Genomic DNA, 21,744 nt, shown 5'->3' on the forward strand with positions numbered 1-21,744 from the left:
AAGATTGAAATTAAAATTATATCATTGACTGAGGTGGTTCTTAAATACAAAGACAAAACAGTTAATTTATACTGAATGGGGAGGAAAAAGGGACAGAAAGTAAGACCTCTATATTTCAATGGAAATGATAAAATGATAACATCATCAGCTTGTGATAAATCATGTACATGTTACACTTAGAGCAACCACTAAAAACAGGTAGTCAAAGACATTTACTTGAAAACACTACAGATAATCAAGCAACCCACTATAAGGCAGGAAAAAGAAAGCAGAAAAAAAAAAAAAAACCAGAGCATAAATAGAAAACAATAAATAAAATGGCAGACTTAAGCCCTAATATATCAATAATTATATTAAATGTGAATGGTCTAAATATACCAATTAAAAGACAGAGATTGGGAGAATAGATTAAAAAGCATGATGTAACTATATGCTGTCCATAAGAAACTCACTTCCATTACAGTGATAAAGGCAGGTTCAAAGAAAAAGGATGGGAAAAGATATATCACATAAATATTAACCAAAAGGAAGCAGGCGAGGCTATATTAATATCAGATAAAGTAGACTTCAGAACAAAGAAAACTACCAGGGACAGAGGGGGACATTATATAATGATAAAAGTGTCAACCCACCAAAAAGACATGGCAAAACTAAACATGTTTGCAGCAAACAACAGAGCTGCAAAATATGTGAAGCAAAGACTGATAGTAATGAAAGAAGAGAGACAAATCCACAATCACAGTCAGAGACTCCAACACTCCACTCTCAACAATGGATAGAGATAGAAAATCAGCAAGTATACAGAACTCAACAACGCCATCAACCAAGAAGATCTAATCAATACTACAGAACATGTTACCAAGCAACAGCAGACCCACAGAACAAATGCCAAGTCAGACCATATTCTGGGCCATAAAACAACTTCAACAAATTTATAAGAGTTGAAATCAGAGTGAATTCTCCAGCCACAATGGAATCAAACCAGAAATCAACAACAGAAAGATAAAGAGGAAAATCTCCAAACACCTGGTGATTAAGCAAAACACATCTAAATAATCCACAGAAATCAATACATACAATGAAATAAATAAAACAATATAACAGAATTGTGAGACATAGTGAAAGCAGTGTTTAGAGGAGAACTTATAGCACTAAACATGCATACACAACAAAGAGAAAAACCAGTTCCTATCTCAACTCCCTAAAAAAAGAAGTGTAAAATAAATCTAAAGAAAATAGAAGGATGAAATAATATTAGAAATCAATGACATTGAAAACAGAGATAGAGAAAATCACTGAATTCTACCAAATGTTTAAAGAATGAACATCAATCATTCACAAATTTTTCCAAAGAGAAGGGAATACTTTCCAACTCATTCCATGAGGCTACTATTACCTTGCTACCAAAACCAGACAAAGATCTCACAAGAAAATTAAAGATCAATATCCTTATGAACATAGATTGAAAATCCTCCACAAAATGCTAGCAAACTAACTGTGACAACTCACTAAAAGGATTACACATTATGACTATACAGTACAGGATTAATTTTCTCCTAAGTGAGGTCTTGCCTTTGTCTGTTGCTTCTGGGGGGTCATCTCTAAGCCCTTGCTTGGAACAGCCTGCTTGAAAGAGTGTTTTTGTTTACCTGGGTGTCTCTGACAACATGGTTCAGCTCAACCTGTGGAGGGACTGGAGAATCTGTGACTGAGCCACAATAAAAATTCTAGACACTGAGTACAGGTGAACTTCTTCCCCTGTTGGCAATACTCCATGGATATTTTCATCACACATCATCATTGGGAGAAGTAAGTGCTACCTGTATAACTCCACTGAGGGGAAGGACAAAAGAAGTTCTACACTTGCAACTCTCCTGGACCCTGCCCTAAGCACACCTCTTCCTTTTGCTGATTTTAATCTGTATCCTTTGGTATAATAAACCATAACTGTGGCGTAACAGCTTTCACTGAATTCTGTGAGTGCTTCTAGAGAATGATCAAACCTGAAGGTACTCTTGAAGATCTCCAAACTTTGCAATAATCAAGAAGGATTTATCCCAGGAATGTAAGGTTGGTTCTAAATATGAAAATCCATCAATGAAATACAGCATATTAATAAAGAACAAAAACCATATGATCATCTCAACAGATGCAGAAAAAAGCACTTGACAAAACCCAATATGCTTCGAGGATAAAAACACTCAACAAAGGAAGAGAAGGGTACTTCCTCAAACTGATAAAGCATATCCACAGAAACCCCACAGCTAACATCCTATTTAATGATGAAAGACTGAAAGCTTTCTGTCTAAGATGGGAAAAAGACAAGGAAGTGTGCTCTTGCTACTTCTATTTACCATTGTTCTAGAAGGTCTAGTCAGGGCAAATAACAAGAAAATGAAGTAAAAGGCATCCAAATTGGAGACCAAGTATAGCTATCTGCAGATGACATGATTACATGATTTTGTACAAACAAAATCCCAAGGAATCAAAAAAAAACCAAAAATCAAACAAACAAAAAATCCCCAAACCCATTAGAGCTAATAAACTAGTTCAGCAGGGTTGCAGTGTATAAAACTAGCAATTAACAATCTAAAAAGGAAACTGAGAAAACAATTACATTTACAATAGCATCAAAAAGAATAAAATACTTAGGAGTATATTTAACCAAAGAAGTGCAAGGCTTACACACTAAAAACTTTAAGATATTATTGAACAAAATTAGAGAAGATCCAAATAAATGTAAAGGCACCTTGGGTTCATAGTTTGGAAGACTTAACAATGTTAAGATGTCAATACTTTCCAAATTGGTCTACAGATTCAATGTAATCTCCATCAAATTCCAGCTGGCTTCTTAGCACAGACTGACAAACTGATCCTAAAATTCGTATGGAGATGACAGGGTCCCAGAACAGCCAAACAATCTTAGGGAAAAAAAGTATCAAAGTTGGAGGACTCACAGTTCCTGATTTCAAAACAAAGCTACATAATCAGAATAATGTGATACTGGCATACAGACAGACATGTTAAGACCAATGGGACAGAATAGATGGTCAAACAGAATATCAGTCAAATAATTTCCAGTAAGGGGGCCCAGACCATTTAATGGCAGAAGGACAGTGTAGTCAACAAAAAGTGCTGGGAAAACTGCATATCCACAAGCAAAAGAATGAAGTTGGGTCCTTACCTAACACTATATACAAAAATTAACTCAAAATGAATCAAAGACATAAACCTAAGAGCTCTAACTATAAAACTCTTAGGATTTCATCCAAGTTAAAAACTACATGTCAAAGGACATCAACAACAGAGTAAAAAAGCAACCCACAGAATAGGAGAAAATATGTGCAAAACACATACCCGATAATGTCTTAAATATAAATATAAATAAAATATGAATATCTAAAATAAGAATTTCTAAATTCTTAAGAAATAAGAATTCCTAAATTCTTAAGAAATAAGAATTCCTAAATTCTTAAGAAATAAGAATTCCTAAATTCTTAAGAAATAAGAATTCCTAAATTCTTAATAAGAATTCCTAAATTCTTAAGAAATAAGAATTCCTAAATTCTTAAGAAATAAGAATTCCTAAAAGTAATACTAAAAAGCAAACAACCCACTTCAAAAATGGGCAAAGAAATTGAACCAACATTTCTCCAGTGAAGATATAAAATGGCTAACGAGCAACTGAAAAGGGTCAACATGACCAACCATGAGGGTAATGGAAATCAAAACCACAACGAATCACTTCATACTCATTAGGGTAACTATTACCAAAAAAACCCAGAAAGTACTGCTGAGGATGTGGAACAACTGGAATCCTGGCATATCGCTGGTGGGAATGTAAAATGGTGCAGGTGCTGTGGAAGAGTCTGGCAGTTCCTCAAAAAGTTAAAAAAAGACCTGCCACATAAACCAGCAATCCCAATCCTAGGTATATAACCAAGACAACAGCAAGCCTCCCCTCACAAAAGCATGAACACAAGTGTTCAGAGCAGCATTATTCATAATAGTTCAAAAGTGAAGAAAACTCAAATGACAAACATTCACTGATAAACAGCTAAACAAACTGTGGAATATTACTCAGCTATGAAAAGAAAGGAAGTATCATTACATGCTAAAACAAAGAAGAACTTTGAAAAAACTATGGTACGTGAAAGAAGTCAGTCACAAAAGGCCACTTATCCTAGAAGGCCTAGAATAAACAAATCCATTGAGACAGAAACTAGATACTGGTTTCCAGAGACTGGGAAGAGGGGAGAATGGGGTGTCTCCCCAGTGGTGGATAATGAAAATGCCTTGGAATTAGGTGCTGGTGATGGTTACACAATTCTGTGAATATACTAAAACCCACTGACTTGTATTCTTTACCAGGATGAATTATATGATGTGTGAATTATATCTCAATTAAAAGCAAAATTAAATAAAATGTATAATTAAAAAAGAACAAGATTCAGTGACTTCTGCCGGAAGTTGGTGAGACCAGAGCAGCCTTACCTGCTCGTAGATCTCGATGGCTTTCTGGTACTGCTCCAGCTGGGCGGCATACGCTGCCACTTTCAGCAGACACTTGTTAGCTGAACTGAAATCGAGAACCAGAACAGAGCGAATCACAATCCAACAAAAAAATTAAAAGGTATCCCAGTACACCTTCATTTGGTACAGCCCGATATGCTCACAGAGTGCAGTAAAGGTTTGTCTCTTATCGCACATAGCAAAACCCATTTAATTATATTAAGGAAAACAGCACTTGCCTGTTGGATTCTTCCCCTTTGTAATAATCAGCCGATTGTTCATAATGTGCAATAGCCTGAAAAACACACATGTATTTTATTCAAACTACTTCTCTGAAGAGCTACATTTAAGAATTACATTTGCATAGGTATTATTCCTATAGATAAGCCTATTTCAACAGCACACCTTTCACAACTTGGCCTCCTTTATTTGGGGAAGACAAGAAAGCATGCACATCCAGAAGCCTGGTGGCAGAATACTCACCATCCACCAAAATCTCTTCTTCCCTTCCCCCGAAGCAAACGCCCAGCTACACCATTTCCCTAGCCCCCAGTGCAATTCCAGGCAGCTGTGACCTGTTGTTTCCAATAGAATGTAAAGAGGCATGCTGTGGGCCTCTACCAGGCTTGGCCGGTCCATCTAACTGTGCGTCTTTCTCCAGGCCTCTTCCCTTCCCAGGAGCTAGAACGGCAATGACCAAGTCTGGAGTGATAGTGGAAGCCACAAACTGAGGATGGCAGAACTACTGTCTGCCTGGTTCCTAAATAACTACAAAGGGCAGAATGTACTTCAACCACCATGTACTGCTGCCAAACCCAGAACAGCTACACTGGATGGTTATTTTAAAGGCTTATGAAGCCCTATTGCATTTTAGATCTATAGCTTGCTAGAGCAGCACAGACTTTTCTCATTAATACCTTAAGTGTCATCTAGACTAAGGGTGTTGCCTTCATTCTAAAATGTGTGGTGCTGAATTAACAGTCAAGTGGAGAGGAAACAAGTTGCAGGCTGGAAAGCTAGAAGCCTTTGTCACGTTGTGGCATAAGATATAGTAAAAGCAAGCATACGACAACTCAGAAGGCAGAAGACATCCCTACTGGGAGCCAGAAACTCCAAGGGAAGAAGCTCTATGGAAAGAGACAGATGATAGTGTGTAATGCTGTTTTCAGCAGTTTTGTAAGAGAGAAGAACTCTGGAAAGAACTAGCTTGTTTGTAGGCAATTATAAAAGGGATACGCAAAGTCCAGTGATAGGGACTTGTAAGACTGGAAACGCCAACGGCCTCTATACCCCAAACAGCAAAACATAAGCCTGAACAACATTTTAAACTAGGGGTCTGACAAACTTTTCTGTAATAGCCCAGATTATAAATATTTTAGGCTTTGTGAGCTGTATGATCTGTTGCAACAACTTAGCTCTCCAGCAGTGCCACAAAAACGGCGTGTCTATGTCCCGAAAACTTTATTTATGGACAATGAAATTTCAACTTCACTTAATTTTTATGTGTCATGAACTGCTTTTTTCCCCAACAGTGATTAAAAAATGTAAAACCTATTCTTAACTTCTGGGTGTACATAAACAGGTGGTGGGTCTATAGACCTCTGCCTTAAATTTCAGGGTTTTCCCAGTTAAGTCATAAAGAGGAAGCTGGCATTATGCAAACATCAGACTACAAGTGCTCCCTTCCCACTAAGCCCATAGCTTCAAGGAAGTCCCACCTAATGACTTAAGAGAGAGGCACAAAGACAAAACAACAAACAAAACAGGCTAGGGAACTATGTTAAAGCTTTGGCTATGGTTCCTGAGAGCTGACTGGAAACGGACAGACCTGGCCATAAAGCCTCAGCCCCCACTTTCTGCACATACTAGTGCAATGACCAAGACCAACAATGACTTGGTTTACAAAATTTGTTTACCTCTGAGGCCTCAGGCTGAAGGGGCCACAACCAACATTAGTCAAGTCTGGACTGCAGAGCACCACTGACAGTGTGTGAAAAACTGACATTTCTGGGTGTATTTTTTTTTTTAAGATTTTATTTATTTGATAGAGCACAAGTAGGAAGAGCAGCAGACAGAGGGGCAGGCAGAGGGAGAAGTAGGCTCCCCGCTGAGCAGAGAGGCTCGATCCCAGGAACCCAGCCCTGACATTTCTAGGTTTAAATAATTATGTTTTGGGTCTTTTTGATCAGCTTATCCTAACTAATATGTTCCCCAAACAAATTTTCTGAGTATTATTTATAACAGGGGCAAAACTGGAAACAAGGTAAGTGGTTAAATATAATAGACTACTGTGCTAAGATTAAGAATGATGACAGGGCGCCTGGGTGGCTCAGTCGGTTAAGGGTCCAACTTTTTTTTAAGATCTTATTTATTTATTTATTTATTTATTTATTTATTTATTTATTTATTTGACAGACAGAGACACAGCGAGAGAGGGAACACAAACAGGGGGAGTGGGAGAGGGAGAAACAGGCTTCCTGCTGAGCTGGGAGCCCAATGTGGGGCTCGATCCCAGGACCCTGGGATCATGACCTGAGCCGAAGGCAGATGCTTAACGACTGAGCCACCCAGGCGCCCTAAGGGTCGAACTCTTGGTATCAGCTCAGGTCTTGATCTCAGGGTTGTGAGTTCAAGCCCCGTGTTGGGCTCCACGCTGGCTGTGGAGCCTCCTTAAAAAAAAAAAGAAAAAGATAATGACAGAGTATCAGTATGGAAATTTCTTCATGAAATATTAAATTAACAAACAGCCATGAAAGAACAGATACACTGTGGACCTCTTTTTACAAATACATAAACACATACAGAAAACATCTGGGATAGATTCCTTTGGAGCATTTGTCAGAGCTGTCACATACACACACCTATGGGATAATCTGATCAATGTATGTATTCTCCCACTAAAATGCGAGGACAGGTTTCATGAGAGTTTTGCTCAACATTATGTTCCTGAGCCTAGCATACTGTCTATCATATGGTAGGTGCTCAATAAATAGATGCTAAGTGAATGAAGGCAAGCTGCATTTCAAATGATGGACCCCTATTAAACTACTGCCAATATCTTAATCTGGAATGCCCACAAAAGAAGTTTTTCAGTGAATTCCTAATTAATGATATCAGTGAATTCCTGACCAATATTTTTTGAACTGTCCCCATGCTCTCAAGTATTTAGCACTCTTTTCCATTGTAACAAATGGGGTAAAGTATGAGAAAGATGACCAAATCTTCAATAAAGAGTATCAGATTACATAACCTCCTGGGGGTGGGGTGGGGAGTGTCACTACTTATCTTGCTAGTTCTCAACAATACCAGAACTCAATGAACAGTGTTGGGTTGAACTGTATGTAACTGCGGTTTTGGGGGTAAAAATAAATGGCCAAATGTGGACAACTGTGGATAATTTGGTTTAACCTAGTTCTTAATAATGATATTGATTCATCGAAATGTTGTAACTGTTGGTTTAATGCTAATTAAACCAATAATCAAATTTTATGATAGTCCCAAGTTTTGACGGAGGCTATAGTTGAAAGGAAAGCTTATCTAGTGGCTTAAAAGAGAAGTTTCGGAGAAAAGAGGTTGTCACAGGTCATCTTTGGATGTTCATACCTGTTTAGAATTTTAACATGTAGTGAAATTTACCAGGCACAAGTAGACCCTTCCACATTAGAAATCTGTTTCTTACAATTTCAAAGATCATGATAAATATCAAAAGTAGATATTATACAAAACCAGCTTGTTATCCTGTTATTTAAGTAGCCCACCAAAGGAATTGCAATAATATTCCTTCCTGGGGAATCTGGTAAATGTCACCATGCTGGAAAATACATGAATCCTGAAATGAGAGACAAGACCCTCTAGGACTGCAGTCCTCATCAGTGTTTCAAAGCAAATGCAATTTCCAAGTCTCAATAAGAGTCCACTTCGTAGGTGAACTTAAACAGCGTTCAGATGGGATCAATTCTTTTAGAACATATACCCCCAGATAGGACCTAACATGAACTTGCCACAGACACACCTACATGGTAACAAACAGTAGTAAATCATGTTCTCGAGGGGCTGAAACAGAAGTGGATCACAGTTCCTCTGGGTCATTTTTTTTAAAGATTTTATTTATTTGACAGAGCACAAGCAGAGGGAGAGAGAGGGAGAAGCAGGTTCCCTGCTGAGCAAGGAGCCCGATGTGGGACTCAATCCCAGGACCCTGGGATCATGACCTGGGCCGAAGGCAGCCGCTTAACCGACTGAGCCACCCAGGCGTCCCCCTCTGGGTCATTTAAAAGGCGTTCCTATGGGCGCCTGGGTGGCTCAGCTGTTTAAGCGTCTGGCTCGTGATTTTGGCTCAGGTCATGATCTCATGAGTCATGGGATAGGACTGAGCCCCAAGTCAGGCTCCACGCCCAGTGGGGAGTCTGCTTAAAGATTCTGTCCCTCTCCCTATGCCCTGCCCCCTTCCCGTGCGCAGGCACACTCTCTTTAAAGTGAATAAATCTTAAAAAAAAAATAAAATCCCATTTAAAAAGGACCCATTTATTATTGGTTTATTTCATAAAATCAAAGAAATAATGTCAGTCTTTGAAACTTCACACACTTTGTTCACTAGCTAAAATCTGTGAATGAATCAGAGAACATATAGCAGCTTGTATTAACAGGGAAAAAAATTCATTTGTAGTAAGTGAAATGTAAGGTACCTTACATCATATATATAATGATACATATATATACTGATAATATAACTGATTTTTCAAACTTAAACTTCAGGTACCACGGACTACATCTGGTGAGTCCCACCAGGAAAGCGAAGGCAATGATGTTTCTAAACACAGAAGCCCTTGGGGCACCTGGGTGGCTCAGTCGCTTAGGCATCTGCCTTGGGTTTGGGTCATGATCTCGGGCTCTCTGCTCAGCGGGGAGCCTACTTCTCCCTCTCCCTCTGCCTGCTGTTTCCCCTGCTTATGCTTGCTTGCTCTCTCTCTCTCTCTGTCAAATAAATAAATAAAATCTTAAAAAAATAGTAAACACAGGAGTCCAAACATCAGGGAACACTACAAGGTAACCCTGTGTGCGCTGAGTAATACTCTTAAATTGCTTTTAAAAGGGCACATCACATCAGTGAAGGGAGATGCCACCTGCTGGCCAACTCATAGAATGGCAGGAAAACCATGAGTTAACGGGCTTCAGAAGCTGCCATGACAAACCATACTTTTTTTTAGAAGAAGGAAAACGAGAGTATGCTATAGATCATTTTACCCCCTCTGAATTTATGGAGAGCCACGTGTGAAGTGGTTGCCCCAGAACATGCCCTGGCAGCAGCGGCGGCACAGTCCTGTGGGCTCCTGCCTCAGAGTGCTTTCCTGACCACGCCAGGCAAGGAGCTGACGCTGCAAACTCTGCTAGAAAGACACTCTGCATGAGTGCTGTCCCCCCAGGATGATTCAACCTCAATAAAGATATTGTGCCACTCCAAGACACCCTGACCAAATAAATATCCCAGCCACACCAGACCCATCTCCTTTCTGTTCCATCATCAATTCTGCACCAGGGAGCAAAGAAGGGTTCAGATTTGGGTCTCCTCATCCTCTCCAGAGTCTACAGATAGCTTCTTCAACGAGAAGGGGCACACACAATGCACTCAGTGGCTCTGATTTAGTCACAAGCAAAGTATCCTTAGAAAACCATGGCCTATTATGACAAAAATGGCCAAATCATGAATTCTATGTAACAAGTCAGTGAATTTTGTGCTGTATAGCCACAAGGTGGTGGTCAGCATGAAGTCAGAGGGCAAAGGTTAGCAATGCCAATCCAACTTTAGCAGTAAGAGATACCTCCCCAAACCAAGATTCTATGTGCTTTGGTAAGTACGCTGCTATGGCAGAGATGGGTGCGTCGTTTGCGTATTTCTTAGAAGCTACTACCCAGAGTTCTGGGCTCTGGGGATACATCAGCAAACCAGAGGCAAAGCTCTGTGCTGATCAGGGCACCCACTTTAGTGTAGGGAAAGATGATGATGAGCAAGTATTTGTAGCACATGATGTAAGGTGACAAGGGTGCTGCAAAAAAAGAAAAAGCTGAGGTGGGGGAGGTGTCTGGGTATGTATTCGTGACAGGCTGGGGTTCCAATTTTAACTAGGTGGACATGATAAGTCTCATGGAAAAGGTAACAAATGAGCAAAAATTTGAAGGACAAGGGGGAGTTAGCCATGCAGGCATCTGTGGAAAAACCCCACAGAGCAAACAGCAGTGCGAAGTCCTGATACAGGAGCTCATCCAGCATGAGTGAAGATCAGCAAGGAGGTCATGGTGACCACAGCACGGGGTAGCATGAGGCAGGAGGGTGAGGAAGTGCCAAAGGAGAGTTCAGAGAGGCACAGGGCTGAAGAGGCAGATCAGAGGGGCCTCGGAGACCAACTGCAAGGCTCTGGCTATTCCTCTGAGTGAAGAGGAGGCAACACAGGTTGTCAGCAGTAGAAACACAATCTGATCTACTTTTGACAAGGATGGCTCTGGCTGCTGTGTTACACGGGGGTGGGGGTCACTACCACTGACAGTATCAAAAACCAGTGTAATACACACGCATTTATCATTTTGTATCAGGAGGAAATTCTTATGTTGGCAATAGTATCCATCTTGCTAACTTGGCTGACATATTACACCTACCCTCTTGAGGGTCCCCTGGGATTTTGGTCAGCATGTTATTTCTCAGTATAAAGCCCCCTTTCCCTTAAGAAAATGCACAGAAGCAGAAAAGAAGAGAGTGAATCCAAAAGGAAGGAGTGATGGGGACCCTGTGCCCAGGGCTCAGAACTCCAGCAGGAATAGAAGCAGGGAGGCCAATTTGGAGGCTCCTTGCAGAGATCCAGGGAAAGCTGACAACAAGGAAGTGAGAGGTGCCCAGACCTGGGAGCATGGAGGACAGCACCAAAGAAATCGCCCACAGGCTGGATGTAGAGAAAGAGAGGAGGCAGGGACTCCTGTGGTTTGGGAGTGAACATCATGGCGGGGTATCAGAATTCTGACTCAGACACACTGGGTTGGAGGTGACGGTCAGCAGACAGGAGGGTAGAGGAATCTGAGGTGTGGAGAGAGGTGTGGGCTGCAGATAGACTTGCGAGCCACTGGCATACAGATGATCTGTAAAGCCATGATGCCAAGTGCAGAGAGAGTACCAAGGGAGCAATGTGGAGTGAGAGAAGACAAGAAGTCAAGCCCAGGCTACCCCACACGAGAGGGTGGGGAGAAGAGGAGGCACCATTAGGCGCCTGTGACAGAGGCCGAAAGAAGGCATGAGACAAAAGAGAGGAAGAGGGACCCCTGTCTGATGCCAAAGTGGGCTCAGGGAGTGTTCTGACCATTCAGATAGGACACAACTATACTCCTAATAAGAGCATGCCTCATCAGCCTGGCAGGAACAACCAATGGCCTCCACTACCGTTTCTCCTTCTCACTCACACCTCCTGTCTTCCACGGTACTCGGGACAGTGTTACACAAACATCTGTCTCCAGATCTGAGGCAGCCTCCGGAGTCTGACAAATGTCTTCCTCTTGCCAAGGTGCCCTGAGCCCTGCCGGCAATCTCCTGACTGAGAAGACAATGTGAAACAGGAGGAAGCTCCGCACTAGGGCCAGCTTTGCCTCAGCTCTGCTGGTTCCAACCTGAGTGGTCCCACGCAGTGCAGTCCTTCCAAGCCCTAACTTCCACACCCATAAAGGGGCCTCTGTGTTGTAAAGCTGAAAGCAGTTAAATTCACAGCATGCCAGCAAGAACAGAGCCTGGGAAACAGTGGTGCTCAGTGAGGATTTTCTCCTGCCTCTCTTCTTTTGCTTCTATAAACCACAGCTCAGAAAACCAGACCTGCATGAAACAGGTGTGGCCAAGCTGGCATTCAGCTCTCTTCCTCCTCCAGGTCAGGGCCTGAATATAAAGGTGTGCATGTGCCTGCAGTCCTGAAGCTCCCTTCACGGGGCCACAGAAGGCCTTGGCGACCAAGAGGAAGACTTCTGCTAAGTCATTCGGACATGAATCACCCAGAGCAGAGATAACAGGCAGGCCTGGTAAACTTCACCCAGCTCTCAGGTGCCAGGTGCTCACCCTAGGAGAGGCCCATCCAGTCCTCAACCTGTCAGGCCCCCCACCCTCCACGTGAAGCCATCTCAATGGCTCTGCACCACTCAACTCTACTGGAAGGGAGAGGGCTCCCCGAGTCATGTCATCTACTTGCCTCGTACCCAGCTTGTGGAGGAACTGTGCCCTGGCTTACCTTCTCGATGTCTACCAGTTCGGTCTCATAGATCTCCGCAATGGTGATGTGGTGCTTGGCTGCGATCGTAAACCTTCCCTGGGGGGAAAAACAAAAAAACAGAGTCACGTTTTGCTTTTACCTTTTTGAATGCCAATCCCTTTGGGAAACAAAAAACAACAGCAAAAGTACAACTGTAAGCCATCTCCAGGATTCCACCCCACAGCCGCTCAAGCAAGGCAGTGTCTTACCATGTCTGTGTAAATGTCGATGGCTGCATTTAAGCAGTTGATAGCCTCTGAAGCGAAGGCATTTAAGAAAAACAATGAAAAATCCATTCAGTCAAAGAGGGTTCCGGGGAGCCTATCTTCCTGGCTGTTACTAGAACGTTAAAGAGGTTGCATTTGGGGTGGACGGTGGGCAGCCGAGTTAGTAAAAAGCAAGCAGAAATCACACAAGGCCAGACACCTCGGTATGCTTGGTCCCCAGCAGGGGTAGTGCAATTTAGAGAACTGGAGCTGGCGTGGGACTGGCTCAGTACTCTCAACCTGACAGTGAAGACCCCATCCAGGGCCAAGACTGCATTAAAAAACAGACAAACCATGAGGGTTGTCATCGACACTGATCAGCTCTAGCTGCTAAAACATAAATGTAAATGCATTCTTCACTGATATCATGTATATATATGAATTCTGGAAGACAGTCCTTCATAAGGAAGATCATTTCAATAGATTTGATTCTTCATGCAGCCAAAATCAAAAGCACTTTGAAATACCTGTTCAAACAACTCTTAAGCAAAGTCAACATTTCATACAATGTTAAAAGATGCTAACTTTTGGTGTACCAGTATATGCCAGAAGGAAGAAAAAAAATCTAGTAAGTGATACTGCTAATAAATTCTATTAATTTTCTGAAACACTGAACCAACAAATTTCCTGTCACAAAATGGTGGTCCTTATAATGTTGACATATGGGCAACAGCTCCAAATTTATTGCTTTTGCTTTAAAGGAGGTAGCAAAGAGAAAAGGCCTGACTGAAGAATTAGAAAGGTACACAGATTAACAAAATTAAAAGCAACTTTCTCCCAAGCTATATTAAGAAATGTGGTTTGTTACACCTTTAAAAATACAAAAAAATAAGCTACCCAGAATGCCACTCAAACCCACTGCTAGTATTTTGATGCACTTTTCCTTCCAGTGTTTTCTGGATGCATTTCTATGTGCACATATTTCTTTATAAATTTGAGATCTCAATTCTCATGTGGTTCTTTGGTTACCATGTGGACAATGACCAGTCATTGAAGAAGCTCTGAATCCAGGGACTTTAATGCCTGCATCATATTCTAGAATACTGATGCACTGTAATTTTACCATTCTATCCTTGCTGTTCATTTAGGCCGCGTCCAGTTTTTCACGTTCGGATATAGAGTGTGACAATCTTTATACAAAAGCCCTCGAAGCATTTTCATTCTCAATGATATATATTCATAATAAAAGTTAGGATTTTTGTGTTAAAATACACTGCTAAAAGAGAAAAATGGGAGACTCCACAGCCTCCAGCACGTGTGCTACAGGAATAAGTTAGTACTTTTAATCACCAAATGTATACTCTTAACTAAAAAAAAAAAAAATTTGCAAAATTTTGCCACTTTAAATACCCAAGTTCATTCTTTCTTCAAAACCAGTACTTTGAAAAACACTCTTTAAAAAGTCAGGTGAATACTGTGTGAATAAGTTGTTTTTAACTATCAGATATTATAATCTCCCATTAACTGGATCTTAAAATGCACCAGGTATTTAGGAGTGAGGGACCATTCCTTTTCTTTAATGAGTAATAATATATTCATAAAATTAAATGGCATTTAAGAAAACAGTGCTTGGGCGCCTGGGTGGCTCAGTTGGTTAAGCGACTGCCTTCGGCTCAGGTCATGATCCTGGAGTCCCGGGATCGAGTCCTGCATTGGGCTCCCTGCTCGGCAGGGAGTCTGCTTCTCCCTCTGACCCTCCTCCCTCTCATGCTCTCTGTCTCTCATTCTCTCTGTCTCAAATAAATAAAAAAAATCTTTAAAAAAAAAAAAAAAAGAAAAAAGAAAACAGTGCTGTCAACTAAACATCTAGGACAAATTGAACATAATTTCGCCTCATAAAAGCTCAAAATGATTACAGAAAAATCCCTGAAATTACTAAAATGTCTATTTTCCCAAAGCGCAAAAATTTATTTTTACCAGGACTCCAAGGTCCAGCAGCATACCCTGTGAGAAAGATCCCTGACATCGACCCTACAGTTCTAGTTGCGCAGAGATGGAGGCACATCTTACCTTGAGGGTCTGCCTTCTTGTAAGCATTGCCAGCATCCACAAAGCTGGTGGCAGAATCATGCTTGCTCTGAAGCTGCATATGGAGCTTGGCTGCCTGACAAAATGCATTTCCTGCAGCTGAAGAAGACAAGTCACTACAATTAATCACAGAGGAGCAGGTGTCCCCAGGGTGGTCCGTGCTCTAAGTGCTGGACCTACCCCTAGAAAAGTTCCTTGTCACTGAAAAGAAGCATTCCAGTCAGAAGCACATGTAAATGTGGTCAAGTGCACTTCAGGTATGTGTAAAGAAACCAGAACCAAGTTCAACGGTGACAAAAGTGTCTCTCAGCCCCAGGAAACCTCCCAAGGGGCGCCTGGGCAACAGGCCTCCATTTAGTACCAGAGCCAGTCACATTCAACTCTGTCCCCCAGCATATATTAAACACTGACCAGGGCTTCAGGCCACAAGTGTTTAAAGAAAGGTAAAACACTGAGGTCAAGGATACTTATTTATTCATCTTTCTATCTCACAGTGTCCATTGGACTTGGCTGTCATTGTTGAAGAAAGCGTTAATGGAAGTTTCTTGGACATAGTAAGTATCTCAAAGAGTGAAAATCAAGGCCCACAATTTCAAAACTCGAAGTTTCTTAAGTTATAACAAAATTGGACTGAACTTCATATGAGGTTTAACATGTCTTTATCTCCCACTTAGTGTGAAAACTTGCACATTCCCTGTGGGATGACGGATGGGTTTGGTTACAGGGTGCTGTCCAGGTTTCTGTTGGAACAAGGCACAATGTGAAAGTTTTATGCACTTAATTTTTTCAGAAAAGGTTTTGATCAGGGACTGCAGATTCTGGAGCGGCAGAAAAGAATGAGGGAAGGAATCCCTAGCATAGGAGTCACACGAACAAGGAACAAATGCTTGAAGGTAAGAGAAGGCAGGGAACAGAGGCCAGTGACAAGTCCATGCTGCCTGCAGGAGGGATGAACACAGTGGGCAGGGGAAGTGAAGGCTGAAGGTGCCATGGGCCCAGTTCTGGGAGGCTTAAATGCCAGCACGAGGAACCTGGACAAGGATGAGCCCACCCACTGTCCTGAAGTTCTTGGCTCAGAGAGAACCACCACAGACTGGGAAGCACGAGGCCTGTGGAGTCACAGCTCAGTAAGGTCTGGAATAGGGAAGTCAGCACTAACAGGAATGGATGGGAAAGAGATCCCTCCACTAGGAAAAACATGATGAAGAATATCATAAGAATTTTTGGTACTTAAAAAAAAATGTTTTTAGTCATTTCAAAAACATTCAGAAAAGTACAGAAAATCATGACAGACACCAAAAAACCCACTGCTGGTATTAAGAAATAAAGCATTCAATTCCACAAAGCTTTGGCTATCATCCCTTATTCTGACCCCTCTTCCAGAGGTAACCACACAATTCCTACTCAGGCTTCTGGACTTCCACTAAGGGAAAAGAAGCAGTACAGACTCCTGATCCAGCCTGCCCAGGCTCAACTCTGGCTCTGTGCCAGACAAAAAGAGTGCCCAGGCAGTGTTGAAAATACTCAGCCATCAGTGCGGCACAGGCACTGAGCAATCAGAGAGGAAGTGGCCCCCAGTTGGAGCTGGGACTGGAGAACACCTGCCCACCAGGCTTTACCCCTTAAACTGGTGACTCATAGGGCTGGCAGTCCCAGAGGAGGGGCCAAGCCTGCCGCCAGGGGAGTAGGCAGGCACATGGGTACCTGTGACAGCAGCTAACTGAATGGCAGCTCTGATGGGCTCTGCCTAAGGAGAGTACAGTAATAGCTTGGACCTCCCAAGTAAAGTGCTTCCAAGAGACTGGCTCCTGTTATGCATGCATTGGCCAATCTCATTAGTACACGCGAATCTATCCTTAGACCATACCTTTATAAAATACAAAAGATAAAAATTGCTGAGACAATGTCTTTTCTCCTCTATTGTTTCATTATGTTATAATTCAGGTATAAGTACATTTTGAAAACATAACACATCCTTTTAACCTAAAACTAAACCTATAAATGAATTTTAGTCAGAAAGGAACTTTCAGATTCATGTATTTCTACAGCAATTTCTTCATAGAAATGCTTTTAAAGTTTCAGCCTTAATGGGTAAATCAACACAGCATACACCCTAAGCTTATACAATGTTATAGTCCATTATATCTCAATAAAACTGGGGGGAAAAAGCAGATGGGGAAATGATTTGTAGAGGGCAAAGGCCCTACTTTAGATCACACAGCAGGTGCAAGCCAGGGCTAGAGACTCAGTCCCTCCTCCAGCTGAAGGCAGTCTCTATTTTTACGACAGAAAGACCCTATCACAGAGACACAACAAGCCCCTTTTTACATGGTAGGGGATGAATTTGTTTCTCAAATCAGTGTTAGAAACAGTCATCCTTTCTCAGACCAGTAAAATAATTCCACTGTTTTGGAACTGATTTTGTTACGTGTAATTTCACTGGATAGAAAGTGTTAGTAAGTGACAATAAAAATGTTGAGGTTTATAGAAATAACACCCTCACTGGGTGTTCCATTTCTCAATGGAAACTCAATCAGCTATCACAGAGCTGTTCCCACAGCAAGAAATTCTCACCCAATGTTTAGGTAAAGAAAAATAGGCTTTGTTCACTTAGATCAAGGTTCTTTTCTCCCAGACCACAGTGGCCACACCAGTTACTCCAGCACGCACACCTGTCTCAGCCAACAGGAGGAAATGCAGACAGTTATTTCTTCCTTCAAGATGATTTTAAAGTTATTTGCCTGAAAAGCAAACAAACAAAAACTTTATACATACCACTCCAATTTTTAGCCATCTTGAACATATTTGCAGCTCTGGTATACATTTCACAAGCCTCTTCTATTTTTGTGTTTCCTCTGAGAAAAATTTAAAAAGGAGGTTAAGTTTTACTACAGCAACCATCCACATCTCTAATTCTCCCTCCCTCAAATAATAAGCATTTAATGAGCACTTACTATGTGCCAGACAAGTATTAACAGCTGCTCACTCAAAGCATACACTCTTATTATCCCTATTTTCCAAATGAGGAAACTGAGGCATACAAAAGTAAAGTAACTAGCCCAAGGTCACATAGCAAGAATGCCACAGAACTGAGACTCAAATACAGATCTGGCTGATCTCAGAGCCATGCCCTTAACCAATTTCCATGCATGGAAATTGCAGTTTTAAGTCAATCGGAGAAATAAGAAGTACATTATTCAAATGAGATTAAATTTTGAAGGTTAAAGACATTTTTACCCTGTTAATTTTTAAGAGTTTGGCACTATGTTTATTTAGACTTTAAAAACAAAAAAACAAAAACCTAAAGCCAGAGCATAAAAGAAATGCCATGTTTTTTGATTGCTATATTATCACCTCTGGCAGGAGACAAGCTCTTCTCCAATGTGGAAGGGGCCTCAGAGTCCAGCCCATCACCCCATGTAGAAATGCATTTACGACATCCTGAGAGAAGAAAACTCTACTGCTGCTTGAATACATACTGTTCTGGAAAGTTCTCCACTAGACAGCTGATTCCACTGAGGGACAGCTTTAGCTGTCAGACATTTCTTCTTACACAAAGGCAAAAATAATCCTCTGTAACTAGCACCAGAGTTTTCCAATTTGACCTGGTTCTTCCTAAAAGCTAAACTAAGACCCCTCAATAAATGATGTTTCTCTACCTCGTCTATCTACGCTATAAACATAAATAACCAGAAGATGAAGACAAAGTACCGGGTGCAGTGCACATGAGGAATTCAGAGTGGTTTAAGGACATAAGGACTAAGAGAAAGGGGAGATCAAGGCTCACTCTTCAAGAGTAGGCAGAGTATGAACAAGAGTGAGCACACAGGCATATGCCAGAAACTCAAAGAGGCTCCGAGCTCCGGCAGAGGGGAATGGACAGCCCTGTGTCAATTCGTGTCCCAGTGCGGTACACTGAGGCTCATGTGTGACTTGCACCTTAGGCAGTAACTACTGTCTTACCCCAGGCTAGTTCTTTAACTTCTCTGGGCCTCAGTTTTTGCATGTGTAAACAGCGGATAATAGATCTATACTTGTTGGTCATTATAAAGATCAAAGGAAATAATCCATATATAGTGGCCACTGCAGGGCTTGACCCAGAGGTAGGTACTCAGTCAGGATGATTACTATAATTAGATTCATGTACTGAAGGCATAAAAACTTTTGGGCATATTTGTACAAATAAGGGACATGTCTGCTAAGGGACTTATATCTGAAATATGTAATGAACTCTTACAATTCAATAATAAAATGACCAATAATTAAAAAAATAGACAAAGGATCTGATTAGACATTTCCTCAAAGAAGATATACAAACAGCCAATAAGCACATGAAAAGATATTCAACATCATTAGCCATCAGGGAAATGCAAATCAAAACCACAAATGAGATCTCATTTCACACCAATAAGGATGGCTAGAATCGAAAGATAGTAACAAATGTTAGGGAGGATGTATAGAAACTGGAACCCTCCTATACTGCTGGTACAAATGTAAAATGCTGCAGCCACATTTAGTTAGTTGCTCAAAAGGTTAAACATAGAGTTACTATATGACCCAGCAACTCCACTCCTTGGTACACACCCAAGAGAAATGAAAAGACTACGTCCACACAAAAATTTGTATATAAACGTTCAACCCTAGCATCATTCATAACTGCCAGAAAGTGGGAACAACCTAAATGTCCATCAACTGATAAAAAAATGTGGTATACGCATACAATGGGATATTAGACAATAAAAAGAAATGAAGTACTGATAGATGCTCTAATATGGATAAGCCTTGAAAACATTATGTTAAATGAAAGAAGCCATGAGCATATTGTAAGATTTCACTTCAGAGTAAGCAAATCTATAGAGACAGAATACAGATTAGTGGTTGCCTAGGGTTCTGGAGAAAAATGGGGAGAGGCAAGGAGAGTAGTTTCTTTTTGTGGCGATGAGAATGTTCTAAAATTGATTGTTATGATGGATGCACAGCTTTGTGACTATGCTAAAAACTACTGAATTGGACACTTTAAATGGATGAATTATACGGTATGTGAATTATATCTAAAGCTGTATCACTCCCGCCCCCCCCCCCACACAAAAAGAAAAAAGCCTTTGGGGGCTATGTCACACAGCGAATGACAGGATGGCGACAAGCCACCCCAAAAATGCAGTGTCAGAATTAGCAAAGCTTTCTTTCAATCACACCTTCATATATTAAAACAACAACAAAACAATTAGCTAATTACCCCAGTGGAAAATTCCTAAGTTTCTGATCTTAGCCATAACTCCTTGGAGCTAACAAAGGCTTACCACTTTCTTATTTTTCTAAAAAGTGTACCAGGACTCCTGCACTGTAATTATAGTTCAATCATTCTTATTAAAGGTTTCCAAATAAAACTAGTTTAATTAAAATGTACTTTACCCTATTATTTTTGGAGACAGATTCAGCTAGGAATAATAGAACATCTACATTATGCTAGGTTTTATGCTGGATATTTCCACATGTTATGTCATTTTCATCATTATTACAACCACAATGAAAGATCCTAACTCCATTTGACAGAAGAGAAAGCTGTATCTGGGGATGCCTGGCTCAGGTCATGATCTGGGGATCTTGGGACTGAGCCCTGCGTCAGGCTCCCTGCTCAGTGCGGAGCCTGCTTCTCCCTCTCCCTCTGCTTGTGCTCTCTCTCAAATAAATGAATAAAATCTAAAAAAAAAAAAAAAAAAAAAAAAGAAAAGAAAGAAAGCTGTATCTGGAGATCAATGGCTCACCCAAGGTCATCTAGCCAAGGTCAGTAGTGGAGCTGAACCTGGTATCAAGTTCAGTGATCATTATAAAAATAATGAATATATTTTTATAAAAACTTAAGACTCTCACCTCTCCTAAAATAGAATCACGAGAAGTATACTCATTTTAAAAGCACTAGAAAAACTCACTTGTCATAAACACAACACAACTTTAACAATTCATGAAAAAATGTACTTCTGAAATCATTCCAAATGCCTACTGTGTTCTATTCATGTGAAAGTTAATGTTTCTGAGTTTTAAGGACAAATATTCAGAACTCATGTTCAAATAATTCAAATGATTGTTATTCAGAGCCCCCATAAGTGAGGTATAAAGATCCTTGAAAAGAGAAACAAGTTTCTAATGAGGGAATCTACATTATAAAGTGATACAATATAAGTACAGGGCACTGACCTGACATTAAGAAAAGCTAAACTGAGCCAAATTAACTATTTGGGGAGATTATCCTACCACAAACTTGAAGAAAATGCTTTTTGCGCCACTAAAGGAAACAGTGACCAGCCTAAGAACCACCTCTACCACCACCATCACCACCCCACCCATGCAGCCCCAGCTGACCCCACCAACTCTCAATTCCAGGGGCAAGGCTGACTCCCTTCCCTTCTTGACCACGCTTATTTAGGAGACATTCACTGAGATCAATAAGTGTCAGAAAACACTAAGAAAAGAATGTTCTTGGGGCGCCTGGGTGGCTCAGTCATTAAGCATCTGCCTTCAGTTCAGGTCATGATCCCAGGGTCCTGGGATCGAGTCCCACATCGGGCTCCCTGCTCGGCGGGAAGCCTGCTTCTCCCTCTCCCTCTCCCTCTCCCTCTTCCCCTGCTTGTGTTTCCTCTCTCGCTGTGTCTCTGTCAAATAAATAA

General features: G+C 41.1%; 1 protein-coding gene across 2 annotated transcripts in view; it reads right to left on the minus strand.

The window, feature by feature from the left end:
* Nucleotides 1-21,744, minus strand: part of NAPB (NSF attachment protein beta) — a 42,755-nt gene that overhangs the window by 7,966 nt on the left and 13,045 nt on the right. The window contains exons 2-7 of one of the 2 annotated variants that reach the window (XM_081833272.1): nucleotides 17,855-17,934; nucleotides 15,062-15,178; nucleotides 12,995-13,041; nucleotides 12,765-12,842; nucleotides 4,752-4,807; nucleotides 4,495-4,579 (exon numbers count right to left, since the gene is read on the minus strand). In XM_081833272.1, coding sequence (XP_081689398.1) covers nucleotides 4,495-4,579; nucleotides 4,752-4,807; nucleotides 12,765-12,842; nucleotides 12,995-13,041; nucleotides 15,062-15,178; nucleotides 17,855-17,934 — 463 coding nt within the window. Of the gene's footprint in view, nucleotides 1-4,494; nucleotides 4,580-4,751; nucleotides 4,808-12,764; nucleotides 12,843-12,994; nucleotides 13,042-15,061; nucleotides 15,179-17,854; nucleotides 17,935-21,744 lie in introns of those variants that run through there. The other variant, XM_081833273.1, reaches the window with a different exon arrangement.

This window comes from Leptonychotes weddellii, chromosome 10 (genome assembly GCF_054177405.1).
Source record: "Leptonychotes weddellii isolate Sample4059 chromosome 10, ASM5417740v2, whole genome shotgun sequence".
Lineage (NCBI taxonomy): Eukaryota > Metazoa > Chordata > Mammalia > Carnivora > Phocidae > Leptonychotes > Leptonychotes weddellii.